The sequence below is a fragment of the Pan paniscus genome, chromosome 2 (assembly GCF_029289425.2).
Source record: "Pan paniscus chromosome 2, NHGRI_mPanPan1-v2.0_pri, whole genome shotgun sequence".
Taxonomy (NCBI): domain Eukaryota; kingdom Metazoa; phylum Chordata; class Mammalia; order Primates; family Hominidae; genus Pan; species Pan paniscus.
In genome coordinates this window covers 15,478,434-15,490,859 of record NC_085926.1, presented here as the reverse complement: position 1 = coordinate 15,490,859, position 12,426 = coordinate 15,478,434, and the positions used below count along the sequence as shown (strand labels likewise).

The 12,426-nt window shown below is 47.5% G+C and overlaps 1 protein-coding gene across 4 annotated transcripts in view; it reads left to right on the top strand.

Moving 5' to 3' along the window:
- The window catches only part of COLQ (collagen like tail subunit of asymmetric acetylcholinesterase), a 76,818-nt gene that overhangs the window by 16,039 nt on the left and 48,353 nt on the right, over positions 1 to 12,426 (top strand). The window contains exon 1 of one of the 4 annotated variants that reach the window (XM_034955903.3): positions 6,834 to 7,256. The exons of the other annotated variants lie outside the window; for them this stretch is intronic. Within the exon in view, the coding sequence (XP_034811794.1) occupies positions 7,181 to 7,256 (76 nt within the window). The 5' untranslated portion in view covers positions 6,834 to 7,180. Of the gene's footprint in view, positions 1 to 6,833; positions 7,257 to 12,426 lie in introns of those variants that run through there. 4 annotated transcript variants of the gene reach the window in all.

The following is a 12,426-nucleotide window of genomic DNA, read 5'->3' as shown; positions in this document are numbered from 1 at the left end:
GGCCCGATGCAGCTGGAAGGTTTTGTCTCTGACCTATGGCCAGATCTCCCGAATAATTCTACAAACTTGTCCTCCCCTGTCAAGCACTGGCAGAAGATTTAATAGTACTGGCTGATTTATGTTGGCTGCTGTAATCAAATTCAGAGTCAAGGCGCAGCCAGCCATGGAGAGGTTTCTTTATGTTCCCTTGGCTCCTAATAGCATTGTCTCCGCCTTCCTCTCTACTTACCACATGCCATTTGGTCAAATTAAAACTTGAACTCAAAAAGCAGATGCCTTTCTTTAGATAAGATCCAAAATAATTCTCTTGTCAGGGGAAAGGGGGATGGATTTGTTTCCTTGACTCTATGTGTGCAAAGGAGGTATTTTTGATATATGACTTATATAAAATAATGACCGATATGAGATGACTGATTTTCTTTCATCCTTGTAGTGAGGGTAGACTTTTCCTCCTCAAGACATCTCTGTGGGTTAGGGGTGGGAGACAGAAGAGAATAACTTCTTATATTGTTTGCAGTGATTCAATGACCTGCTCAAGGCCTCTCAATGAGCGGCTTCAGGTTCCTCCAGGTGGCACTGGTGCCTTAGCTCTGTGCAGCTCCAGGGGCCCCTAGACATTTGCCAACAAGGGAGTTGGGCTGACCTACTCCCAACCCTAATCCTTGTGAACATATCTTCTGGTTCTCTGTTGCCTATCTAAAATTTTTTAATGGTATTCCTTTTAAAATTAGGAATAATTTCAAACATTCAGAGAAAGTAAAGATAATTGTTCAGGGAACACCAATATGTCCACTGTTTGGGGCTGAATTGTGTCTCCCCCAAATTCATGTTGAAGCCCCAATAATACCCAGTACCTTAGAATGTGACTGTATTTCTTTTGGTTTTGGTTTTGTTTTTTGAGACGGAGTCTCGCTCTATTGCCCAGGCTGGAGTGCAGTGGTGCAATCTCGGCTCACCGCAACCTTCAGTTTCCGGGTTCAAATGATTCTCCTGCCTCAGCCTCCCAAGTAGCTGGGATTATAGGCACCCACCACCACACCTGGCTAATTTTTGTATTTTTTAGTAGAGAAGGGGTTTCACCATGTTGGCCAGGCTGGTCTCCAACTCCTCACCTCAAGTGATCTACCTGCCTTGGCCTCCCAAAGCGCTGGGATTATAGGCGTGAGCCACCATGCCCAGCCAGAATGTGGCTATATTTGGAGATGAGGTCTTTATAAAAGTGATTAAGTTAAGATAAGGCCATTAGAGTGGGCATTAATCCAACTTGACTGGTGTTCTTATAAGAAGAGGAAATCTGAACACACAAAGAGACACGAAGGATGTGTTCCGAAGAGAGGCCATGTGAGGACATGGCAAGCAGGTGGCCATGCCCAAGCCAAGGAGAGAGGCCTCAGGAGAAAACAAACCAGCCACACCTTGGTTTTGGCCTTCCAGCCTCAAGGTCTATGAGAAACAAGTCTCTGTTGTTTAAACCATTCAGTCTGTGGTACTTTGTTACCCCAGCCCTAGAAAACCAATACACGAACCGCATCGATTCTGCACTGGCTATCATTTTGCTGTAATTACTCTATCATATATCAGTTTATTAATCTTTTTTATTGATGGATTTCAAGTGAGTTGCAGATTTGTCACCCTCTTTGAAGAATAGAATAGGGGAGGTAAATCCATGTTTGATTGAAGACCACCAGCACACCTGATTGAACCCTCTCTGTGGTCGGGATAATCAGAGATTGTTTACTCATGGGAGTTTACAAACCAGGAAACTGAAACCCAGAGATGAACAGTCATTGGGTTTGATTGGAAAGACGTGATTCTGGGCGTTGGTAAGTGGTTCCAACCTTAGCTGGCTGAGGCGACACTTCTGGCTCTTTTGGGTGCCATTTCTTCTGAGGTTTCCTGCTCATTCTCTCTAGGTGGTGGTGGTGGAGGAAGATCTCCACCGTGTGCTGGTAACTGAACCTCCAGAAGTCTCTGGAGTCAGACATCCAGATTCAATCCTGGCCTACTGCCTACTGGTTGTGTTTGACCTTGGGTGCATCCCTTAATCTCCCTGAGCCTTACCTGAAAATGAGGATGACAGTACTAATATATACCTTGTGGGGCTGTTGCGGGGATCAAAGGATTGAATGGGGAACATCACGGAATGTGTCCCATTGTTGGCACCTCACTACTGGGTTAGGGCAATGCTATCTGCTGTAACAGGTGAGCATTTTAGTGGCTTATCCTAATCAAAATTTATTTTTTGCTCACCTAACAGTCCAGTGTCCCTGGTTGGGGGCAGTGCACCTCCATTCTGGCATTCAGGGGTGCATGCCCTTTACATCCCTTGGCTCCACTGTCCCCCAGGAATTGAGTCTGTGCACCCAGGCAGAATCATTGGCAAGAATAATGACATGCCCCCATCTCTCTATACTGCAGGGGGCTGGGAAATGCAGCTTCTTCACAGGGCTCACTCTGGCCTATGGAAGAGGGAGCACACATTTTGGAGGGAATGTTAGCCTTTTCCACACAGTCTCAACTCAGAGAAGTTCCTCTGATGGGAAGTCAGTGGCTGGGAGTTAGTAGAGGAGGCAGCCAGCTAACCCGGAAACTGCCCCACCAGACTAGAGCAGTGAGGACAGCAGGAAGGTTGGAAGTGGTTGGGAACCAGTGAGCCATCACCAAGGGTCAGCGTCAGATGACCACAGGAGGTCACCTCCTCCTAGGGCTGTGTGCAAGGTGCCTTTGGAACTCTGACCCCAATTCCGTACTAGCTATGTGGTCCAGATCAAGTGACTTAACTTCTCCAAGAGTCATTTTTCTCCTCTGTAAAATGGGGATAATCAGCTGTGAGGGTTAAATGCAATAATGCCTGGGAAATGCTGAGCATGGGTCATCGTCGTTTCATGATGTGGGTTTTGCCAAACGAGTCTGCAAGTATGCAGCGCAGGCAATGCTCCTTCCCCTCATCTCAGGGAGGATGATACTAACAAGTCATGGCCCTCTTTCCTCAGAGTCCTTCTTAACACAGCATTCCAGGAAACCTGTATTCATCAGTGCAAGTTAGGCCGGGCGTGGTGGCTCACACCTGTAATCTTGGCAGTTTGGGAAGCCAAGGTGGGCAGATCACAGGAGGCCAGAAGTTCAAGACCAGCCTGGGCAATATGGTGAGACCCCGTCTCTACTAAAAATACAAAAAACAGCCAGGCATGGTGTTTTTCCTGTAATTCCAGGTACTCCAGAGCCTGAGGCACTAGAATCTCTTGAACCCAGGAGGTGGAGGTTGCAGTGAGCCAGGATTGTGCTGCTGCACTCCAGCCTAGGTGACAGAGGGAGACTTTGTCTAAAAAAAAATTTATAAAAGACTGGGCACAGTGGCTCATGTCTGTAATCCCATCACTTTGGGAGGCTGAGGCGGGTGGATCACCTGAGGTCAGGAGTTCAAGACCGGCCTGGCCAACACAGTGAAACCCCGTCTCTACTAAAAATACAAAAAATTAGCCAGGCTTGGTGGCAGGTGCCTGTAATCCCAGCTACTCGGGAGGCTGAGGCAGGAGAATCTCTTGAATCCGAGAGGCAGAGGTTGCAGTGAACCGAGATCATGTCATTGCACCCCAGCCTAGGCAACAAGAGCAAAACTCCATCTCAAAAAAAAAAAAAAAAAATCAGTGCAAGTTAGCAGATGAGATAGATGAAAACTCTTTGTTCCCAAGAGGTTAGTCTTCTACTAGACTCTCCTGAGTAAACAAAACCATTGGATCTAGAGGTGAGATTAAAGAAAAAATTATTCTGACACTGGTTAAAACGGTGAGGAAGACTTTATCCAAGACTATTGCAATAGGTTTAAAGACTATTGTAATAGGACACAGAGATCAACCTTAGCTCCATTACAACAAGGACAAGTGGGGAATTATAGCCAAGAAGCAGGTTGGGTGGGTCAGTGGATTAAAAACTAGTAAGAGGAGACATCATGATAGGGGGATTTTGGCTGAACCAACTTAACAGGATTCTTGCTGAAGGCAGACCAGGTTGATCAGTTCTCAAGGGTGGGGGATTCTCTCTAAACTGACTTATCAAGATTCTGGCTATAACTGGACTCTGCAAGGATGGACACAGAAGCCCACGTTCAAAGCCTAGTCAAGAAGAGGGCTCAGGGGAACCTGACCAAAGCTTGGCCGAGGAAAGAATGGTTGTCAGTGGGAAGGTAGAACTCGGGTCTTCCTACCTATTTCTCTGCCCACCAAGGTTTTGGGATGGGACAGCGGATGTGAAGTGCTCCACGGCTGGTGGGAGCCTTGGCACTGCCCCAAACAGGTAGATGTCTTTGCCTCTGGATCCCTGGGAAGGATGTGGGAGTTATCTATGTCACACAGGCTCTCTGTGAGGTAGTGGTGGGAGACACAGCAGGAGCAGCATGCAAAGCAGAATCTACTTCAGCCCCATCAGCAGGGAACAGGCCTGTGTGTGGCAGCAGCAGGGACAGGAGCACCTGGAACAGCTCCCGGGGATGTCGTATTCCAGAAGAGGTCTCTAGCCTGGCTGATAAATCCCAGAGCTGTAATTAAGACAAAATACTGTGAATGTGACACCTGCTGACAGCTGCAGGAAGGCCCCAGAAACTTGTATTGTGAATTAGATTTTACAGGCAGCTCTGCCGTGGTGAACTGGTGCCAGGCTAAGGCACCTGAGGGAACTTGAGGGCAAAGATTGCTCACCAAGGGGGAAAAGGGGAGATCCTTCACCCCTGTCTAGGAACCACTGATGTTTCAGGAATCACAGACCCTGAGAGATGCCAAAGTTGGAAAGGGCTTAGAGCTCATCTGGTCCAAGGCTTTCATTGTACATCTAGAAAAATCCAGACCCACAGGGGAAATGGGTTGTCCTAGGTCACACAGTGAGTTAGTGCCAGGGCTGAAGACCAGGGCTCTTAATCCCAGGCTGGCACACTTGGCTGGAGAGCAATTAAAAGTAGTTGAGCATACATCCAGAAATTTGACTTAAATTAAATGGTGCATGCTTGGAAAGACAGAGACAATGCCAGAGAATGAGACAAAGTTATAGATAGAGAGACACAGAGACAGAGAAAGACAGAGACAGAAAAGAGAGTAGCAGAAGGAGAGAAACACAGAGAAGAGGCAGAAGATATTCGTGAGCCTGAACCATTAGGTTCAAACAGAGATTCAAACACTTGCCAAGTTGGACAGGACCCCAGCGATCATCTAGTCCAGCTACTTTTGTTTTTACAATAATGAAACAAAGTACAGCTGAGTGGTTTACATATGTCAACCTTTGTAGAAAAAGTTTGATGCCATGTGGTTAAAAAAAACACAGTAAGTGCTTTTGGTGTGAAAAGTGGCAAAACTTCCATCTCTGAAGGTTTGCGAAATGAAATTTGAAAAATGAAGAGCTGCAAGAATATGACTCAGAATGGAGAAAGTCAGGAAAATGTGATGCAGATACTTCTGCAACTCTCTAGGACTCAGGACTGAGGACTCCCTGGCCTTATTGCTACTTTCTCTGAGGTCTTAGACCCAGTTTCTGAGAAGGACAAAGGGGAATTCCCCAGAGAAGGAACACAGCCTAAGCCTCACCTCCCACTCCTCCCATCTTGATATAGCAAGTCTCTGCTTTCAAGTATCAGCTCAAATCCCACCTCTTCCAGGAATCTTTCCTTGATATCTCACTTGGACCCTCTCCCCCTCAACTGTTACCCATTTCTTCCTTCTATAAATCCCTTCAGGCATCCCTGCCCTATGTTAGCCACTCTTCTTTTTTACCTTATACAACAGTTATCCAAGAATATGTCAGTAAGAGAGCCCTTATTCGGTGCCAGGAATTCCAAAAGCTGTAGCTCTAATCCTCACAGCAAACTATCAAAGTCGGCTTTGCACGCCCACTTTATAAGTAAGAAAGCTTAGACTCCGAAAGAATGAATAACTTCCTCAAGGTCACACAGCTACTAAGTGGCAAAACCAGGACTTAAGCCCAACTTGGATGACTCCAGGGCCAGTACTCTTCCCATGACACTGAACGACACATTCCAAGGGCGGGAACTGTGTCTAGTCATTGTGTCTTGCACAATTTGGTACTTACTGTGTTTCTGAATGAATAAAACAGTAAATGAATGAATGAACATAAGTGTCCTTTCTTTTGAAGGTTATAGTGCAGGGCTTGGCAAACTACAGCCTGTGGGCCGAATCCAGCCTGCCTCCTATATTTGTGTGAACTTTTACAAAACATGGCCACCCTCATTCCTTTATGTATTGTCTATGGCTGCTGTCCTGTACAATGGCAAAGTGAGGTCGTAACGGAGACCGTGTGACCCACAAAGCCTAAATATTTACTATGTTGCCCTTTATAGCAAAAGTTTGCTGACTCCTGCTATAGCTTATGGTCTTTACTAAGCTGATTAAAACAACAGTGCTTATTGCTAAGTAGGATAATAATAATCTTGTCTTTTATAATCTAAAATATTGTGTGTGTCCATGCTTATGCACTGGGTGTGCCTATAAAGTACCAGATAGATTTAAGCATGTAACTGGTATATGCCGCTTCATCCAAAAAGACTTGCCTACATGCCCTTTGGAAATCTATATATTTTGTTTGTTTGTGGTTTCGTTGTTGTTGTTGTTGTTGTTTTAGTTACGTTTAGCTTTGTCAGCAACACTTTGGCCCAGACAGGATGAGAGCTGAGACCCCTGGCCATGAAGGTCTTCCCTGAAGCAGAGGAGGGCAGGCTCCCCTTGGACAGTCTCGGTGGGGGGTTGACTTTGAGGCTTACCAGAGCAGTCAATACTGCTGTGGTATTTTGAGTCAAGGCGGTTTTTGAGCCAAATAAAAAGCAGCCTGTTTGACTGATTGCTCTCAATTTCCTCTTGGCTTGCAGTGGGATAAGTATCCCTGGGCTCCCAACCTCATATCCTCCCCTGGGCTGAAGGCACTCTTGTCCTCCAAGCCTCCCCTACAGCAGTGTTCATGGGCAGCTGGAGCAGGGCTGCCTACCCATTGCTACTCCCAGGAGCTCAGGCCTGGCCCCAGACCCCTGGCATCTGGAGCAGAAGCAACATCAAAGCAGGGATTGGCCAACTCCCACCCCTAATGCCAAACAGGCCAGGCACTGGGAGCACTCAGAGGCGTGACGAATCTCAGCCTGTCTCCGGCTAGTGTTCCCTGGCCAGTCCGCTTTGGGCCCTGCCTCACAATGATGGGCTCATCATTCAGCCTCGCTCATCTGCTCATCATTTCAGGACTGCTCTGTTACTCGGCAGGCTGCTTGGGTGAGTTGTGTGTGCGTGTGTGCACGTGTGTGTGTGTGTGTGTGGATGCACATTCATTGTTTTGGAAAAAAGACTCTTGGAAAGCAGACTGTACCAGGAGCTTTTAGCAGCCTTTAAATTTTTTTTCTTTTTAAGTTTTTCTTTCACAGGGCTGTTTCTCATTGTGAAAGCCTTCAAATTTTAAACTGCTCAGCCAGTGTTGAAGTTGCAGTGCAAAGGGGTTTCACAGTAGAGTTGGTGGGGACCTGGCGTACATGCTAACGGGTGTGTGCACTTGTCTGTGTCCCTCTTGTGACCTTGACTGGCACAAGTACCTTGTGCTGGCAGCTGGTACCTTGGCTTTGAAGTAAAATCGTGTTCTGTAGTCTGGGCCCCCGCTGGCGTTGGGTGGCTGAGACAGTCTCCATCACTCTTGAGTGGACTGCCTTGGGTAATTTGGCTCAGAGGCACAGCCACCAAACCACAAATTGTTCTTTGTAGGTTGTATCCTTGCCTGCTCAGGGACATACAGCAGAAGGCAAACTCTACCATGTTCTTTCAGAGAAGTTCAAATTACGTGCAACTTTTAGGATCAGAATTTGTCTTTCAAGGTTTCTTGCGGGGATTGAAGGAAAATTGTAGGGTGCAGCCTTCTCTGGAACATGTGAATTGGGGGGAATTTTGGGCAAATTGCATTCAGTTAATGTAAGAACTTTATTGTAGCTGAGACCCAACTCACTACAATAAAGTCAAAGCACTCTGAGCTGCCATACAGCGTGTGCCCTTGGCCTTCTCTCTTCTTTTGGGTCTGTCTCTCTCATGCAAGTTCCCACAGGCAGGGAAAGGCCTCAAAAGAGGAGGAGGAAGTAAAAAGCTGACTAGTCCACCAACTGGACAGGCAGGTGCAGAACAGTTAAATGGCTGCACTTGTAATTCTCTCAACCTGCTGAGGCAGGATGCTTATGTCACTCCTTTGACAGTTTCTAATGACACATTTGTTGGATTGAGGGGGTGGGAGGGAAGGCTACTTGAAGGAAAAACAGAAGGCAGAAATGGAAATGGCTATTTCCAGTAACCTATTGTGGGGCTGGCCTTGCAAGAGGGTAGATGAAGATGGATACAGTGGTGGTTCTGGTGTCATACTTATTTTAAAAACGGACTAAAGGAGGCCAGGTACAGTGGCTCATGCCTGTAATCCCAACACTTTGGGAGGCTGAGGCGGGCGGATCACCTGAGGTCAGGAGTTCGAGACCAGCCTGGCCAACATGACAAAACCCCATCTCTAGTAAAAATACAAAAATTAGCCAGGCATGGTGGCGCTCGCCTGTAATCCCAGCTACTCAGGAGACTGAGGCATGAGAGTGGCTTGAACCCTGGAGGCGGAGGTTGCAGTGGGCTGAGAACCCACCACTGCACTCCAGCCTGGGCAACAGAGTGAGACTTCGTCTCAAAAAAAAAAAAGACAAAAGGACTTTGGAGATGATTTGGGCAAAACTCTTTGTGGTACAGATGAGGAAACTAAGTTTCAGATTGAGTAAGTGAGTTGTACTGGCTCACATGGCCACTTGCACCTAGACTTAACACTCTTTAATCAAATCCCTGTCTTTCCAAGAGTAAATTGGAGAGAATCGCTTTCCAAAGATGTGCCTCAGTTTCTTGAAATGAAACAAGAGAAAGTCTCCTTTTCAAGAATGGGTATTGAGTCCAAAGGGCAAAACCAGCATCATCGACAACAAAAGCTTCAAACACTTGCCAAAGCCTGCATTAAACAATTACCCATAATTTGGCAATGCACTGGCCACATACAACATGAGCTTGATGTCTTTAAGTTGGGACATGCGGTCCTGAAGTTCCGTGATGGTTGGCATTTCCAAGGCAGCTGCCTGGTGCTGAGCCACGTGCTGCTCCCAGGTTTCTGCAGGCTCCACGGAGATACGCACAGGATTGCTTTCAATACAACAGAGCCTTCCGGGACTTTTCCAGACTGGAGCCTGAGCTCAGACACAATTCTACAGAGACAGTCCATGAGAAAGACGCACAGGCCACTCGGATGACACCAAAATAGACATGTGAAGTCCTGGCTTAGTTGACTGGGAGGGAGGAGGGAGGGGGAAGCTGCTCCCAAACACGTCCACCTGATGGAAATATTCCGAAGAGGAATGAGCTGTAAATAAACTAGGCTCCTAAAAACAAACAGCTTCAGGGAGTCAGGGGAGGGCGGAAATAGATGGCCTTCCCCTGCTGGGAAGAAAGTGGGTCAAGGGGGAAAGGGTGAGGGGGATGGGGTGGGGGAGCCAAACAATGCAGAAGCCTCAGCCAGAAATGCAGCTGATAATTTGTGGTCACTGAAGAGGTCTCCAATTTCCAGGAAGAAAGGAGAGAAGTGATTGCTTTAAATGATACAAGGTCCTTCATCAGTGGAAGGCCACACAGGGTGCTGGGTGAAGGAAGGCACTGGAGGCCATATATGGTCTGGAAAAATAATGGTGATGAGTGCATATTAGCAGTGTGGGCCTGCCAGCCTCCCAGGTGCTTTTGGAACACTGCAGCCTCAGCTCTTAGCTGTGTGCTGAGGCAAAAGAGAAGCAAAGGAGAAACTGTAGCCAGGGGACCTTAAAAACGTTCCGGGATTGGTGTGAGCCTGCCAGCCTCCTCCACCCTACAACTGAAGCTGCCCACTCCTAGCGACTCAACACTCTAGGAAACTTGGAGAAGCTTGAGGAGGAATACATTGGCATTAATGTCAAGTTCGGGAACAATGTATCCATATTATTTTACCACTGAGAAAAGTAGCCCGTGACAGCTGCCCTGACTCTCAGAGCTCGGCATGGTGTTTTGCAACACAGAAGCGATGTCACAGAACACCAACATCAGACAGGGTCACCCTGTGACCTTGATGGATCGAGAAGAAAGTAAGAATCACTTGATAATCACAACTGAACACAGACGAAAACAGGACTATCATCCAACCACAAAAGTAACTAAACATTCTTCTATCCTTGCTAATATGAGTGATTGCTGCTGTTTAAAAAACCAATCACAGCTTTGGTCTTGCTCCACTCTCTTCTAGATATGAATTAAGGTACTCAATTATAGAATGGCCCTTTCTTCCTGATGGCATCCAATTCAGAGTGAAGCCAGACTTCATTTCCTCAGTCTCCCCTCAATCACTTAGCAAAATCCCCAACCCTAGGATCAGTCCTTCCCAGCACCCTCTAACTAAGATGCCCCACGGTTCCTTCTGGTGTGTGTTCTCCCTCTTTGCAGTGAGTCAGTAAACCCAGCTTGGTTCCCTGAAGCCTTTGCTTGGAGGGCACTGATGCTATAGCCCCAAGTTGTTGTTATGGGACTTGTAGCTCCAGACCTTCATTTCTACCACATGCAGTCATGGTGTAGAGCTCAAGAGGAAGGGCTCCGGAACCAGACTGCCTGGCTCTGTCACTTACTAGCTATATGACTTCGGACAATTTGCTTAACCTCTTTGCCTCAGTTAATGGATCTGTAAAATGGAGATGATGATAACAAGAGTAGTACCTAGCTCTTAGGGTTGCTGTGAGGATTAGGTGAATTTCTATGTGTGAATCACTTAAATGGTGCCTTGCATGTGCTGTTTGTCATTATTAATTCAGCAAACGTTTGTGGAGTGTCTAGTGTATGCCAGATACAGTGCTAGACCCTGGGGATAAAAGCTGGCTCCTGCTCTCCCAGAAAGCACAGTTTGGTCAGAGGGATACAAGGAAATAGTTTTTCCCCATGGAGGAAACCTAACATAGGGGTAAACCCAGAGAAAAACAGCAGGGCCACTCAATCTTGCCTGGGAAGTCAAGGAAAGCTTCCTGGTGGAGACGGCACCTGGTGAAGGCTGCTTGTGGGAGGGCAGGGAGTGGGGTACAAGCAGAAGGCCTCTGAGCTCTGCAAGCCTTTCCAACTACAGATGCCATTTAGGTACTTTCTGCTTCCCACAGGCCTGGCCCAGTGCATGGCAAAGAGTGTGCTCAAATGAATAAATGTCTAACACCCATAAACTAGTGCCTGCTGTGACTTTTCTTTCTCAAACTCTGACCACTGTTGCCCTGGGTACCCTGCAACTTCAAAACCACCCTTGATTCTTCCTGCTTCTTCCCTCCTGCAACATGTTGGCCCCGTTTCTCTGCATCAGTCCCTCCCTTCCTGTCCCGTGCCCTGCTGCATGCTCCCATTCTCCAAGCCTGTCCTCCCCACACCTGCACCTTCCCTGCACACAGTGTTCTCCAGCACCATTTTGATCCTGTCACTCCTTTACCCTGCACCTGCCGTGGTTTCCTACGACTTTCCAATTAAAGCCTAAACCCTTTTGTGGGGTATCCAAAACGGCACGATCTAGCCCCAAATTAACTTTCCAGCTTTCCCTGCATCCTGACCCCAACACTCACTATTCCTTTAAGATAAGAGCATCCTCTTCAGTGCAATGGCACAATCTCGGCTCACTGCAACCTCTGCCTCCCAAGTTCAAGCGATTCTCCTGCCTCAGCCTCCCAAGTAGCTGGGATTACAAGCATGTGCCACCACGGCCAGCAAATTTTTGTATTTTTAGTAGAGATGGGGTTTCACCATTTGGTCAGGCTGGTCTTGAACTCTTGACCTCAAGTGATCTGCCCACCTCAGCCTCCCAAAGTGTTGGGATTACAGGCGTGAGCCACCACGCCTAGCCTGTTTGACATATTTTGGAGTGCCTGTCTGCCTTGCCTTCCTCAGGAGAAACTCCTCCCACAGCCTCTGTTGAGCTGGTGACAGACCCTGAGATCCTGCTAAAGACTGGGTCTGAGTCTGGTCCAGGGCAGGCTCTGCTTAGCTGCCCCCATGACCTGTCACCTGGCTGGGCAAACAGATTCCCTGTGGTGGATATTTGAACTAAGACCCACAAGGGGATGTTCCAGACAAAGCAGATGGGGGAGGTAAAAGAGGTGAGGCAAGACTGGGTCAGCCGTCATGGAGAGATGGGCGTGAAGACGCCAAAGAGGATGGAATGGATCAGATGCACAGAAAGAAGCATAAAAGGGGAGATGGGGGACAGGGGATGGAGGAAGGTGAGAGAAATACCAGGACGGTGTCATGTCCCATTGACTCATTGGCTCCAGCTCTTTCTGACAGTTGTTAACTTTACAATAAATCTCCTTTTTCCCCAGAGCCCATGTGAGTGAAGCTCTGCTTC